The sequence below is a fragment of the Melanostigma gelatinosum genome, assembly GCF_949748355.1.
Source record: "Melanostigma gelatinosum genome assembly, chromosome: 1".
Classification (NCBI taxonomy): Eukaryota; Metazoa; Chordata; class Actinopteri; order Perciformes; family Zoarcidae; genus Melanostigma; species Melanostigma gelatinosum.
In genome coordinates this window covers 2,406,229-2,421,179 of record NC_136634.1, presented here as the reverse complement: position 1 = coordinate 2,421,179, position 14,951 = coordinate 2,406,229, and the positions used below count along the sequence as shown (strand labels likewise).

The 14,951-nt window shown below is 44.3% G+C and overlaps 1 protein-coding gene across 1 annotated transcript in view; it reads left to right on the top strand.

Annotated features, from left to right (window-relative positions):
• Nucleotides 1-14,951, top strand: part of LOC306777031 (metabotropic glutamate receptor 8-like) — a gene marked incomplete at both ends in the record, with an annotated part of 71,910 nt that overhangs the window by 30,087 nt on the left and 26,872 nt on the right. Inside the window, 3 exon segments of the mRNA XM_079267977.1 lie at nt 6,607-6,742; nt 8,293-8,447; nt 8,536-8,673. Coding sequence (XP_079124103.1) covers nt 6,607-6,742; nt 8,293-8,447; nt 8,536-8,673 — 429 coding nt within the window.

The following is a 14,951-nucleotide window of genomic DNA, read 5'->3' as shown; positions in this document are numbered from 1 at the left end:
CTAAAATATTTGATTTTATGTGAGAGTTATTCACACAGAACCAAGCATGATGTTAAATAATCTTTCTTTTGCAAACAACAGATGTAATTCCATGAAACGGGGAAAAACTATTTGTATCGTTCTGAAGTTTCTGTCTGTTCATCAACGTTACAAGACCCGAGTGCACGAAGGAGCAGGAACTCTCCGTCGTCCTCCACATCTTACTCTGTGAGTGATCCGAGGCGTCAGCAGAGGAGTCTCTGTGACAACAACCGCCGCCAAGACGGCCTTGATGAAGAAAAGTGAGGGGAACAGGAAGGAGCCAGTCTTCTCTTCAATCAAACACAAAACAGACTTATAACCAATCGGATCCGACGTCAAGCCCACACCCTTGAACCTCCTCGCGTTGACTGAACCCAAAGCTTTGTTGGTCTGTGTGACTCTAAATGGAGCATAATGTACTAAATGAACATCATGCTGTATTGAAGAAGACTTGAAACTAGAGATTGAGACATAAACTCATGTTTACAATGTTTACTGAGGTAATAAATCAAGAGAGAAGTAGAGTCATTTTCTATAGACGTCTATACAACCAGAGGAGTCGCCCCCTGGTGGACACTAGAGAGAATGCAGCTTTAAGACACTTCTTTAGTTTCACTTTTCAGACCCTGAGTTTGCCGCCTGGTTGAATTATAGCTGATGTAAACCCATTATTTCCAGCTGTTGCTTCAAAACAAAGTGTTTATCACCAAACACTGTTGACCCACAGTGGATGCAGACCCCCTCAAATTAAAACGTCAAGTCACTTATCGGATGATTCGTCTTTAGGTTTCTACACGGAAACTAAAATCCCCACAGCCGCTCCTCTGTGTGGCGTTTCAATGACATTATAATTCAGAATGATCTGCAGCCTCTGTTTCTGTCGTGCAGTTAAAGGGACGAATGTGAAACGAGGATCACATTGTGAAGCCGTTTTCCTTTCTTTCTTTTTGTATCCGAGTCCTCGGAGCGAGGGAGGAGGCAGCTTTCTCTGGATACATCATCAGCAGCCGGAAACCCAGAGTGCTCCAATCAGCCAGAACAAAGACGAGTACGCACAGAGAGACGAATTGGAACAAAGGTTTCTTTTTCTCCGCCTCTGTCAACACAGAAACACAGAGAAATACAGAGAAATACAGAGAAAGTGCTTTTTGTTGGTTTAAAAATACATCATAATAATAATGATGAGTCACATCGCTCATCAACAAAACGGTCAGCGGAATAACAAACAGGTCAGGTTTGAGCTGCGTCTTAACTTTAACATGTAAATCAAACAGACTTGGTGTCGTGAGAAGTTGCTCTTTTTTACTCCTTTTCTGGGAGCTAGGCTAGCAGTTTCCACCTGCTGCCAGTCTTTGTGCTAAGCTATGATCAACATATCCTGGATGTCGCTCTGTACAGGGTATACAGTGATACAAATGACATTCATCTGAAACATCTGAGCCAGTTGCTCGTTTGCAGGCAGCTAGATGATGTTAGCTTCCGAGCTAACACATGTTAGCATTCTGTGAAAGGAATTGGGGATTCAACTAAAATGACTTTCATAAGAACACAACTTGCACATATTAGGTGTGCAGAAAATGCTCTTACACCTCACAGATACTTCACCAACATATTGTGATAGCTTGAGCTACTTTTCTTACATTTTAGAATTGGGTGTTGTATGTCACCTAAGATGTAACTCATCTAGAGTGGAGTTGTTTTGATCACTTAATGCTCTGATCATTCCACAGACTATACGAAGTGGACGTTGGTGGGTTGTTGTTTTGAAACCTTGAGTTTGGCATTTTGGACGTCGCCATCTCGGTTCTTTGGAACCAGAAGTGACGGAGAGTGAAGGGAAGGGTGGAGCCAAGTCCACTGAATATATGTTCTGTACAACCAGAGGAGTCGCCCCCTGATGGACATCAGAGAGAATGCAGGTCCATGACGTGAAGTAAGGCTTCACTTTTCAGAACCGGAGGTTGCTGCTTTGTCAATTCGAGAGCGTGATTGAAGTTCTTAGTTGTATGTTGTACACGTAATCATGAACGCGGAGGTACGAAGACTGCAAGAGCCCAAACAGGGCGGGAGGGAAGGTCTTACAGGAGACCACTGTTTGTTTGACATGAGAAATCTCAAGTTAACGTTGTAATTTGTTAATAACCGAGTTGTTTCTAGTGAAGACAGAAGTTCATTTTGAAAAGACTGTACGTGTGTAAGCAGCGGGAATTGACACGTGTTGCTGCATTTCGTAGGAAAACGAACAAAAAATGAACAACTTTTCTTATGATATCAAAGGAACCGTTTCTGTAGTATAACTGCCTGGTGGCAGAGATCTGATAGTGAGGACTGTATTGCTATTTCATTTGCCTTAACAAGCAGCAGAAAGTTCAGAAATCCAGAGTCTGGACTGGTTTTTCTAAAGAAAGATCCAAACAAAGATTTTTGATGTGTGTTTAATTCTGCTCTCGGTGAAGAACTGCTGTTTGTTGTTGTGGTCAGAATCTGTCTGAGCAGATAGAAATCCTCAGTGAACACAAACACAGGACGCTTCTCCCTCATCTAACTGTATTCCTGCGCGTTGACTTGTTCCACCTTTCATGTGGTACGTCTCCTCTCCGCTGCCGGCCGGGTCCGATTGGTTTCTTCGTCCCATTTCCTCCTGTTCGTCAGCGGACTGGACAGATGTTGAGGCAGGCTGGGAGACACAGCCGGCAGAAGTATGGCCCATCGCCGTCCTCCTCACCTCCTCATTTGCTTCACGACTCGTGAAATGATGCTCTAAATGAGCTCGTTAGAGTTTGTCGGGGGAAAACCTGAAGGGAAGTGGATTTTAATGGGGAAAGAAAAACTTTAGCTGCCTCACTTTATCTGATTCATATTGTTTTCAAAAGAGATGCAAAGTTCACAAGATCTTTGAGATACTTTTCTGTTGCATGTTTCAAATTCATATTTGGAAAGTGGACCTTCAGTCGCTGAGTTGAAAATGTGGATTTGATGTTTTCTCTTTCAAACACAGGTTTCCCTGCAGCAGTGCAACACAGATGGATGTCATGAGTAGAAACCTGCGGGACACCTGCTTCAGTTCATGTCAATCAGATGGACAATTTATTTTACGGGACATCATAACTTTACAAAACAAAAGTAACAACAATAACGAGGTACAGTTTTCGATTTAGGCAACAAAACAAGAACTCTTTCGGACAAGCGGCTGTTTTACAACCTGCAGTGAGACGTATGTCTTTCCCTGTCAGTAAGACTCGATATCAACTTCTAACACCAATCATTTTACTACCAGCTAAACACCTCTGCTCATTAAATCCACGCTCTACTTGTCCAACAAGCAACTGATACACCTATTTGGGTATTACCTCCGCAATATCCAAAGCATTTCACCGACGCTCCTCACAGTCACGGCCGGGGAGCGTTGGTATTGGCTGCGATACAGGAAGTAGATCTGCTCCATGTTCTTTTCTGAATTAAAACTATTAACTGCTAATACTCGAACTGTTCATATTTTGAGCGTGACAGTTTGTGCGTGACAGACAAAGGCTGCAGCTTGAAACAGCCCATGCTTACAATTTGGACGTATTGTGTAGTTTTTGGCCATAATTTAAGAATTCATATGGTAATTATTGATGGCATTTTGGACGTAAGCTGTAACTTGACTGGTTGGTGGAGGTGTAGTATTTGTCTCCTTCCTCTGCGGATCAATGGAGGTTTGTCTGTGTCTTCATCCAAAGCTTATCTCACTTTATCTTCCGTGAGAGCTTCAGTGACTTTTACATGTAAAACATATGAAGTGCTTATAAATTGAAATGTTTAGTTGAAAGAAATGGCAACTTTATTCTCAAATGTGGATTTACTGTTTTTCCATGTAATTAGAAAAAAAAGTGAATTTATTTAAATTTTTAAAGCGGTTTAGACTCTTGTTTGGACAAAACAAACATCGTGAAAGTGTCACTATTTCTAAAATGTTCCAATCAATGGACTCGATTATCACCGTCTCTTTGACTTTGATGAAATCCAGCTGCATGACATCGATGTTGTGAAAATGTGCAGTAAGTCCAACCCTCTGTGTGTTTAACCAGCTGATGCAGGAGAATGCAATGCTCCGCTTCCTTGTTTTCAGACTCTGGTTTTGTGAATGTTGAGCCAAAACTCCCGACACAAAGAAAACAGAAGCTGCCGAAAGAAACTTCAACAAAGACGTCCATCAATGTCAAACACATCCAACACTTCAATTGTCTTGAATAAGGTGCAGAATGATGAGCTCCAGGTGATCGTTTCCTTTTGTTATGAATAAAAAGTACATCTGTAGGAATTGAAGTTGAATGCAGCAGCTTACAGCAGAGATGTTCCCCGAAGAGCTCAACGTAAGTCCTCAGCCTGTGAGAGGCTGCAGGGATTTCCTTATCTGTTTCCCCCCCGTGTGTGTGTGTGTGTGTGTGTGTGTGTTGCACGTTGGACGGTAAATTGCACATGACAACATCTCATGCGTCTGTTCACTGATTATTTCCCACTTTGTCGCCCAAAGTTAATTCAGTGGCTTTCAGCGCAGCCTCAGTCGCTGATTTTCTACTTTGGTTTTCTGTGGAATGGGAGAAGCCGAAGTCTCTCATTAAAATCACGCCGCAGTGTGTCCATCTTTGTTGTTTCCACATTTGTCTGCAGTGGTTCCCTCAGGAGGCCCCAGAGAGCCTCTCGTACGTTCATACAGATGAATGCGTTTATTGTCGGAGACGTTTCGGTCATGAAATATAATTGTGCAGTAATTTGCAGAATCGTCTTGATATCAATTTACATTCTGTCTGTTTTCTCTTACCTGATAACTGACCCTGGAACGCAGGCTGGCCAATCACAGCGTAGCATTGTCCAGCTCTAACCAAGGTCCGACCGCTGTCCGTCTCTGCTCCGCAGACTCATCGATGGTTGCAGATGTTCTTCGTGTTCAGGCTGCTTTACTGGATTTCTCGTCGTGGTTAAACGTTGTGTCTGATACTCGTAGAGGTTGGAAGGAGATGTATGTGAGATGCATATTTCAATTTCACTCTGAGAGCGTCTGAATGAAGCCGTGTCGCGGGGGAGAGAGAGAGAGAGAGAGAGAGAGAGAGAGAGAGAGAGAGAGAGAGAGAGAGAGAGAGAGAGAGAGAGAGAGAGAGAGAGAGAGAGAGAGAGAGAGAGAGAGAGAGAGAGAGAGAGAGAGAGAGAGAGAGAGAGAGAGAGAGACTCTCCTCCCAGCTGGCTGTGGATGGAGTGATGGTGATAAAAACATTTAAGACTCCGTTGCCTTTATCTGCATCTTTTTCCCCCGAAGCCTCCGAGATCAGCCTGAACCGATCTGCACTCACACAGACCTTCTTAAACAGACCTAACGCGTGACTTCTCCATCTCATTGTGAGTCCTGTATTCGCACCTTTACTTCAGTAAAGGACCTTCATGCTTCCTGCACCACTGCACTGATGCTTCAACAGTGAAGTGACCAACTCGCTTTGTTTTACAGTCCCGTCATGTCTTGATCATTTCCTCCCAAGTTTCCTGGAAAGAAGTATTTTCCAAGAAAACGTTCTTTCAAACCAAAGTAAATATTCACCGATCATGTATGTATTGTGGGAAACTCTGCTCCACAAGTTGAACTGTTTGCTTGAAGTTACATCTTTTGGTTTGCAAGCTGCAACAGGAACACAACATCGACCTGCTTCGGTTTCCGTGTGAATGTTTCTGTCATGGGTGCCTTCAGTCTTGCTTGAAAATAGTTTTACCTTTTTGTGTCTTTGCTGCAGTTCCGCCCCCTTAAAAAACCTCTCGGACGGCGCCGCTGTTGAAACAATCGAGGTCAGACCAAACAGACCTGATTATTTTCAGCTTCCCTCGAGATTTCCCGCAACAATCGGCCGGCTCGTCGCCGTGCCTTCCAAAAAAACACAAAACACAAACAAAGAAAGACGGAAAATCCACTGCAGGAACGACTTCACGAACTTCAAGTGTGCTTGTAGCGGCGGAGTCTTCAGTTGGAGTTTAATGACGCGACGATGGAGAAAACATCAACTTTTGTTACCGAACCTTGAAGGGAAACCACAGAACAGGAAATGAAAGGAAATGAATAAAAGCTGTGATAAAGAAGAAGGCCGTGAGATTAAACCACATCCACCTTCTTGTGCCAGCTTTCTCAGGAGCTGAACAATCTCTCAAACATAGAGATGGATCATAAAACCTGCTTTTGTCAGATCAGACTCTTCATAGATGTGATCGTTACGTTTAAGAGTCACAAAGCAAACTGGAGTCGCAGCAGTGTCGTAAACAGCAACTGGTGGATATGTAGCGCCTGACTTTTATACCTTCATCCTCAGCTTCAGCTCTCAGACCGAGAAGACTTTAACGTCCCCAAGGGGGACATTTGTGGTCCAGAACAGTAAAGAATAAACATAATTTAACAATATTAAAACACATAAAAACAGAGACAACAACAACGTTGTCAGTAAATACTCTTGCTGCTCATTCTGTCTCCTGCACCTGATTTTTCCACGATATTAAAGGTGCTCAATGAAGTTACTACACTGTTGCTTCCACACAGCTCTCAACGTGTCTCCGTCTGTTTTCTCTCAGGTGGGGTTTGCATCGCTCAGTCTCTGAAGGTCCTTCGGGAGCCGAGACCCGGCGAGTTCGACAAGATCGTCCTGCGTCTGCTGGAGACGCCCAACGCCCGCGCCGTCGTCATGTTCACGAACGAGGACGACATCCGGTAAAGAACGCACACGTGTTTCTAAGGCTCCGCCCGGAATGTGAGAATGTGCAAACGGACACGATGGCGACGACCTGAAGCCAAGATGGCGACAGTTCAAAACCACAGTCCACAAAGCAACGTGTGGCGTCATGCTGACGACGCCCACTTCTTATGCGGCCTGTGATCAAACGCAGGTTTTCTTAAATAAAGACTCACAGACTCACGGCCGTCGGCTTTTTACCATTTGGTCCAATTTATTCATTTCGATTATTTTATTTTTTTGCACGTTATTATTTTCTAAACGTTTTTAGAAATAATTAGCTGCTTATTCGTAATTCGCAGTGTGACACTGCTTTAAATACACACTGCTGACGCCCTCTTCCCTCCAGTTCATCTGCAACGAGTCTCTCAATATAACACACACACACTCAGTTCACACTTCAGTATAAAAACAGAGTAAGATAACAAGCTTCCAATTATCTGAGCCGAGAGCCTCTCACACACACACACACACACACTCACACACACACACACACACACACACACACACACACACACAAACACAATATCACAGTAACAGCTGATGTTAATCTGAAGCTCTGAACACACACAGAGAGAAATCATCCGTCTCCTCGTCTTCTCTCGGGATGAGTGAAGAAATAAAGAACTGATGATTTAATGTCATCAGTGAATAAAAAACTCAGATGAATGAAAATAAAAACACGGTGGACGAGGTTCACGGTGACTTCATACCTGCAGCAACATTCATCAGCCTCAGATGGACTTCATCGTCTTCAGTGGTTTAGTTTATACCTTCCTCTGCCTCCTTATTCCCTTCTCTTCCGCTCTTTCCTTCCTTTATCTCCTCCTTCCCTTCTCCACCTCCCTTTCTTTGTCTCCCCCTGCCGCCCTACATTTTTTTAATCTCCTTCATTTCTCTATCTCCTCCATCTTTTCTCTCTCGCCTCCTCCCTTTATCTATCTCCTTCTTGCCTTGTCTCCATCTCTTTCTTACCTTGTCTCCTCCTTACTTGCTTTATTTCCTCCTCCCCTCTCTATCTCCGCTGTCCTTTCTCTACCTCCTCCTTCCTTTTTGTACCTCCCTCTTGTCTTCCCTGCCTTCGCCTTCCTTCCTTTATCTCCCTCCTCCCTTCTCTGCCCCTTCTTTTTCTCCCCCCTTCTTGCTTTTTTCGATCTCCTCCATCCTTTTTCTACCTTCCTCTTCCCCTCCCTACCTACTCCTTCCTTCATTTATCTCCTCTTTCCCTTCTTCGCCTTGTGTATCTCCTCCTTCCTTTCTCCTTCTTCCTTTGTCTCCTCCTTCCTTGCGCTGTCTCTTCCTTCCTTTTTCTATCTCCCTTTTCCTTTGTTTACCTCCTCCTCGCCCTCCTTCTATACCTGCTAATCATTAGCATGTTAGCATGTTAGCTCTAAACGCTGCTGTGTGTCATTGCATCCTCTGAGGTGACTGCAGACTGGTGGCGTTATCAAGATGAACAGAAAATGTTCACCGGAGTTTATATTAAAAGAGGAAGTGACGAGACTGTCTCCCCCGTGATCCTCGACAGGCGAATCCTGGACGCGGCGAAACGCAACAACTTGACGGGTCACTTCCTGTGGGTGGGCTCCGACAGCTGGGGGTCCAAGATCTCTCCGGTGGTCCAGCAGGAGCGGGTGGCCGAGGGCGCCGTCACCATCCTCCCCAAGAGGGCGTCGGTGGACGGTGAGGAAGGAAGAGAGAGCCGAGGAGACCTCTGTGAAGGAGATCATCGTCGTAGTGATACACGTGTTTCATTGTCTTCTGTCCGCAGCGTTCGACCGCTACTTCAAGAGCCGCTCGCTCTCCAACAACCGCAGGAACGTCTGGTTCGCCGAGTTCTGGGAGGAGAACTTCGTCTGCAAGCTGGGGATGCACGGCAAGAGACCCGGCAGCCCCAAGAAGTGTACAGGTAGGAGATGTGATTGACAGGTCTCTGCCGCTACCAGAGTCGGACAGGACGATGACCAGGCGTCCCACTATTGACAAAAACAGGCGTTAAAACAATGAATATGAATAAGTCTTCATCTTGGTTCACCTATATTTACTGGAAGCCCAAAATAATCAGAGGGATTACATTTAAAGATGATGTCATGAAAAGCCACAGAAGCTGAGAGACCGTGGGCGTGTTGCTCAGCGTTAACAGGGTCTGTTGTGTCTTTCGGGCCACTCCATCGCTCAACCTCGCTGCCATTTATATTCATGAGCTGGATTTCTGACCGGCGCTGAATACCAATTAACACGCTGGATCATCATCTTTTGGGGGCCGGAGCTCTCGACCCGGCAACACGGAGCGTCCCTGACATCCTCAGTCAGTAATGAATCCAGAATTCACTTGATCCAGCCGAGCGTAACAATGAATATGAAGAAGTGTTTGTCATCCCCAGGAGAGACAGGAGGTTACGTTTGAGTGTCAGAGGAGAGCTGTGAGTTAAAATGCAATCAGCTGGCGGTGCTTTCTGAGCTTGAACCTTCTGACGGAGCGCTCTGGAGTCCTTGGATTTACAAGAAGTTACTTAAAGGTACAGTGTGTGAGTCCGCCATGTTTCTACAGTAGCCCAGAGTGGACAAATCAATTTGGCTCTTGAGAAACATCCACGTTGGCCGCTGTAGCTCTCCCGTGCACTTTGCACACGAAGGAAGTTTCAGTTGGTTGCGATCTGCAGCATCACCACTAGATGCCGCCAAATGCTACACACTGGCACTGTCAGAGCCTGGATGTAATCGTGATGCGTCACCTTCCTCACAAGCATCCACGAGATCTAACAGCAGCAAACAAACAAGAATTGTGCAGATGTTTCTGGAGGACGGATGGAATCCTAGAAATGTAACCAAGACACTCTTAAAACTGTTTTAATGTGTACCACTAGGGGGCACAATCACGTTTATTGCGTACAAAGTCAATGGAAAGACCAGATTAGATACATAAATGAACCCAAAGTGGCTCAGAGTGACGCAGACACATGTCCGCAAAAGATCAGAATGTTTCAGCTTGAGTGAAAAAACACCCAAATGCAAAAACACACACCACCTCTGTTCACTGTTTTGGCTTCTGTTGAATTTTCAACGTCATGGATCTGTTACTCAAACTGGACCTTTCTGGATCGCGCGTCGTGTCTGACTTCCGTTACCACACAGCTGTTTCTAAACACACGCTGATAGAACAGCTCGGTTCCTTCGGTGAGACCAGAACAAATGAAAACACTCGTATAAACTGTTGAAATAGTTTTGAACCCAAAGCAGCAGCCTAATTATAAAGTACACATTGTACTTCAGGTTTGTCGTCATGGTAACTTTGCTGTAAGGCAGCTGCATTTCAAAGCCTCACTTTTATTCATAATTCTAGCATCGGCGGTGGCGAATCCAAAATGATTTCCCGATTATCCGTCTCATGTTTCCTCTATTTTTCATCAACAAAGATCAGAAACTTATGCTGCATGTTTGTACTTTAGTTTGAATCTCAAGTAAAGAAAATGTTCTCGGTGTGTGAAGAGAATTACATCAATGTTAAAGGATATTCTGATAGGATAAATGCATCTTTGGAGGCAGATGAAAAGAATCCTCTTTTTTCATGCAGCGGACTGAATACTGATGAGACCTTCAGGATTATTTGAGTGTTTTTGAGTCAGTGTTTCAGAACTCTGTGACTCACGTGTAATGAGAATACCTGAAGTGTGTGAACTGGGGTTCCTCTACTATTCACGCCTCAACTGGAGGCAGAATCTTCTTCCTCTCCCACCACATGCAGCCGTCGCCTGCTGCGTCTGTGGTTGCTGACTGCAGGGACCCTGCAGCAGCACGTAATCCTCCCTGATGCAGGAGGGCCAACGAGGGCCAGAATCCCTTACAAACATGTCCGACACACGAAAGGGGATTAGCAGGAAGTTGTTGGGTAAATACAGGAAGTGAAAGAGCAAAACGACGGCGTCAGCGCTCCGAGAATATCTGCTCCGTCCCAGCATGCCAAGCGGCTTTGATCTGGTCCGCTGCTGTCGGGACGCAGCTTGCCACTGATTCTGTTACAGCCTCCAGATCTGCTGCAGAGTCATCACACAAACAGACAAACAGCTGAGTCAGCAGGTCAGCGTTCACCTGCGTGTGTGTGTGTGCGTGTGTGTGTGTGCGCGCACACATAAACTCTGTGTGGTTGCAGCTTTTGTTGAGAGCTGTGAAGAGCGATGTAAGCTCGGCAGTGGTGGAAGAAGCACTCTGATTCCTGTACTTTGAGTAAAAGTCGTCAAAATGTTGCTCAAGTAGAAGAATTGTCAGCAAAATGCAAACTGAATAATGATGAGACCTTCAGAATGATTTGCTTTTGAGTAAATATTTCAGAATATTTTATATATATATATATATATATATATATATCTATCTACGTATATATATATATCTATCTACGTATATATATATATATATGTAGATAAGTTCTATGTTACACGGGGTTCTCTGGTCTAGAATCACTGATTTGTTTGCAGTGTAACTGACCCTGTTTTGCCCTTGACTCCTCATATTCTCCTGTACATCAGATCCTAAAAGGTCCCCCGTACTAAAGTACCAAAAGTACTGAGTATGCGGAATGGCTCCTTCCAACATGTTATTATCAAATATTATGTTGTATGTTTTATCACGACACAGCGTATCTGTGAACTCAAATGAAATGATATTGGGCCCTGAATGAACCGTGGCCTCATCGTTTCCGATGGATTTTGGGATGTCAGGCAACATGTCTGATTCTCTGTGTGTTGTCAACCCTTCGGTATTTTTACAGCAGTCCTGTAACCCTGCAGCTTCAGAACCCTCCAGCAGAGAAGGAGAAGCAGCCTCGGCGTCTCCGATTAGAGCTCGTGTTGAGTGTGATCCCTCCAGACGGCACAGGGGAAGGCCCGCTGCTTAATTGTTATTAATTATAATTCAATATCCATGAGACACGGTGGCCTGAGGTCTAAAGGGTCATCCATCACCCCTGTGCTCAGGGATAATGTTGATGAGCCGCCATGCTGCCACGCCGCCACGCCGCCACGCTCACAGCCGCCACCTCTGAGCACCTCATTTCCTGCCAGATAGTGTGCTTTTAAAACGCAATCCAATACTGTAATTACACCCCACCATTAGAAAATCTATTTCTTTCTTCCTCGCTGTCCTCCATCTTCAACACATTCATGTCATAAAGCAACAATCCCATAATAATCCCCATAATTAACCTCTTAATTATAATTTCTTAGTTTCTTAGTTTCTTAGTTTTTCTTCGTGTTCAAAAACACCTGAATTTGTAAAGCCTGTAATTAACATATTTTAAAGGCTGCATTACTTAATTGGCACATTCAAATATTGTAGTAATCAATTAAGGTCGGGATGTTGGTTCATGTTTAAGCTGCAGAAATATTTTTAGCTGCAAAATAATGACATTCTTGCCCAATAAAGGTGCATCAGTCTAAAACCTCTTCCCAGTCGAGCTGCAGTTCTTGTCTGAAGGTCAAGAGCCTCTGCGGCTCTGACCGTCCTCGCTCCCCGCAGCCTCCAGCCGCCTGTCAGCCGCCTGTCAGCCGCCTGTCAGCCTTCCATTGATTTAGATCTATAATTAGTGCTCTGTTTGTTTGTGTGCGAGCAGCAGCCGGCGATGGAGCGGCTTGTTTGGATAATGGAGGCACGTTTGTCTTTTGAACACCTGATTCAGGTGTTTGAGATCCTGGTGACAGCGTGTCGTTCTCGGTTGATCGGCTGCAGCGAAAACAAAAGAATCGTTGTTTATTGTCATATCCAACCTTCATGGATGATTGCTTCAAGTCTGAGGATGGAGATGCTGCAGGTTCACCACTTTCAGAGCAAAACAGAGACACAAAGTGCAGCAACTGGACACAGCGATTTAACACAAAATGTGGCGTATTTGTGGATTCTGTAGTCCAAGCAGCAGTTGAAGTACACAGATATTTTATTTGAGTATTAGTATCATAGTGTTCTTTCTTGGTTATACTTCCGAATTCTTTTCTTTGCATATTCAAAGATCCATATATGATTTCTTCGAGCGTCACTCTAGAACATTCTGGGAAAGCTCAAACAGCAGCTGACACATGATCAGGATGTTGTTCTTGGTGGCGTTTTGTTCAGTTGCCTTCACTTCCTTTAGTGCAGCAGGGATGGAGCTGTGGAGGATGTGGAGTATCTTTTACTCAGTTGAAACACCGTTTCACCGGAGAACATGAATATTTGATTCTATTCTTCTGCTCTGTTGATCAATGTGCTTGCTGTGTTTGCAGCCTCATTGTTTTCTCACCTTTTTACAGCAGTGTTTCTCTCCCTTTGTCTTCCTCTGTTTTTCCAGAGTCCCTTGAAATACACTGAGTGGATATAAAAGCCAGATTTGCATTGAAACGCCTCTTTGTGCTTTCTTGTGTATGTTTCTTTTTTCCCCTCTTACTGTTGTGCTGCAGTTCGTTTGGTTAGAAAACGCAGCGGATGAAAAAGTGATGTCGACAGAAGCCGGGAGTCTTTCTTTCTCCTGTGAGAGCTGCAATGATCTCTGGGGGAGGAAAGCTTCGTCCGTATCACAGATCGAGCAGCTGTTTGGAGCTCGGAAGCACTCAGGAACGATTTGCAAAGTGTGTTTTTTGTCAGCGCTTTGAAAAAGGAGAAAGTGGCTGTGGCTTTCTATTTGCTTCTTAGCGATACCTTTACTAAGAATGCCTCAGAAGTGGAGCTGCTGCTTTTTAAATCAAACTGATTTTATCCGACCTATAACCCCTGAAAACTACAAGTTACAATCATGAGCTCGTGAGTCGTCGGAAACACTCAGCTTTACAGGACTATCCGGCAGCTTTTCATCAGATTAATCTCTTATAAGAGCGTCTGCGTTGACTTGGGATTCACCGATGCTGACTTGGGACTTGTTAGTCATCAGTTTAGTCTTGTTAGCCTTGACTTGGGACTCACTTGTCATGACTCGGCTTGAGACGTGTCAATCTTGACGTGGGACTTTACTCAGGACTTACCTGTTTTGACTTATTGGTCGAGACTTGGGACTTATTGACTCTGGATTTACTGGTGTTGACTTGTTATTCTTTACTTGGGTCTTGTGAGTCTTTTTTTTGTAAATGTATTCATCGGGACTTGTTAGTCTTGGCTTGGGACTCGTTAGTCTAGACTTGGATCTAATTGGTCTTACCGTGGGACTTACAAGTCATGACTTGTTGGTCTGACTCAGGAATTGACCTCTCTTGACTTGTTGGTCTTCACTTGATACATGACTTGGGACTTACAGGTGTTGACTTGTTCGTCTTGACTGAGATTTTGTTGGTCTTAATGTTGTGACACAGACTAACGCTACTGATAAACAACCGAACAAATGCAAGAACTCTATGAATGTAAATATATTCAGGCGCGTGGGACGACACGGCCACGCTGGTTCCCCCTGAACTCATCCCATCGCCGGTAACCTCTGTAATTAGTTTGCTGTTTATCTCATTTACAAATCGAATTGAAACAGACGGATGCCTGCGAGAGAGAAAGAGAGACGTGAAAACAGAAACACGTCGAAGGAATTGCATTTACCCTGTTAGTGATGTGTAATTGAAATGCCAGCAGCCATGATAAAGCTGTCAGTCTCACCTCAGTCAGTGTTATTGTTCCTCCATCATCATCATCATCATCATCAGCAACGACATTCAGGTCGCCACATGGCCAAACATGCTGCTCACTTCCCACTTTCTGTCAGAAAACATGCGCGTTCATTGAAGCTCCTGCGGTTGGTGGATAATTCATAATGTTAGTCTTGACTGAGGACTTGTTTTACGTGACTTCGAACTTATTAGTCTTGACTTGTAACGTGTTGGTCTTCACTGAAGACTTGTTGGTCTAGACGTAGGACTAATTAGTCTTGACTTGTAACGTGTTCGTCTTCACTGAAGACTTGTTGGTCTTGACGTAGGACTAATTAGTCTTGACTTGTAACGTGTTGGTCTTCACTGAAGACTTGTTGGTCTTGACGTAGGACTAATTAGTCTTGACTTGTAATGTGTTCGTCTTCACTGAAGACTTGTTGGTCTTGACGTAGGACTAATTAGTCTTGACTTGTAACGTGTTGGTCTTCACTGAAGACTTGTTGGTCTTGACGTAGGACTAATTAGTCTTGACTTGTAACGTGTTCGTCTTCACTGAAGACTTGTTGGTCTTGACGTAGGACTAATTAGTCTTGAC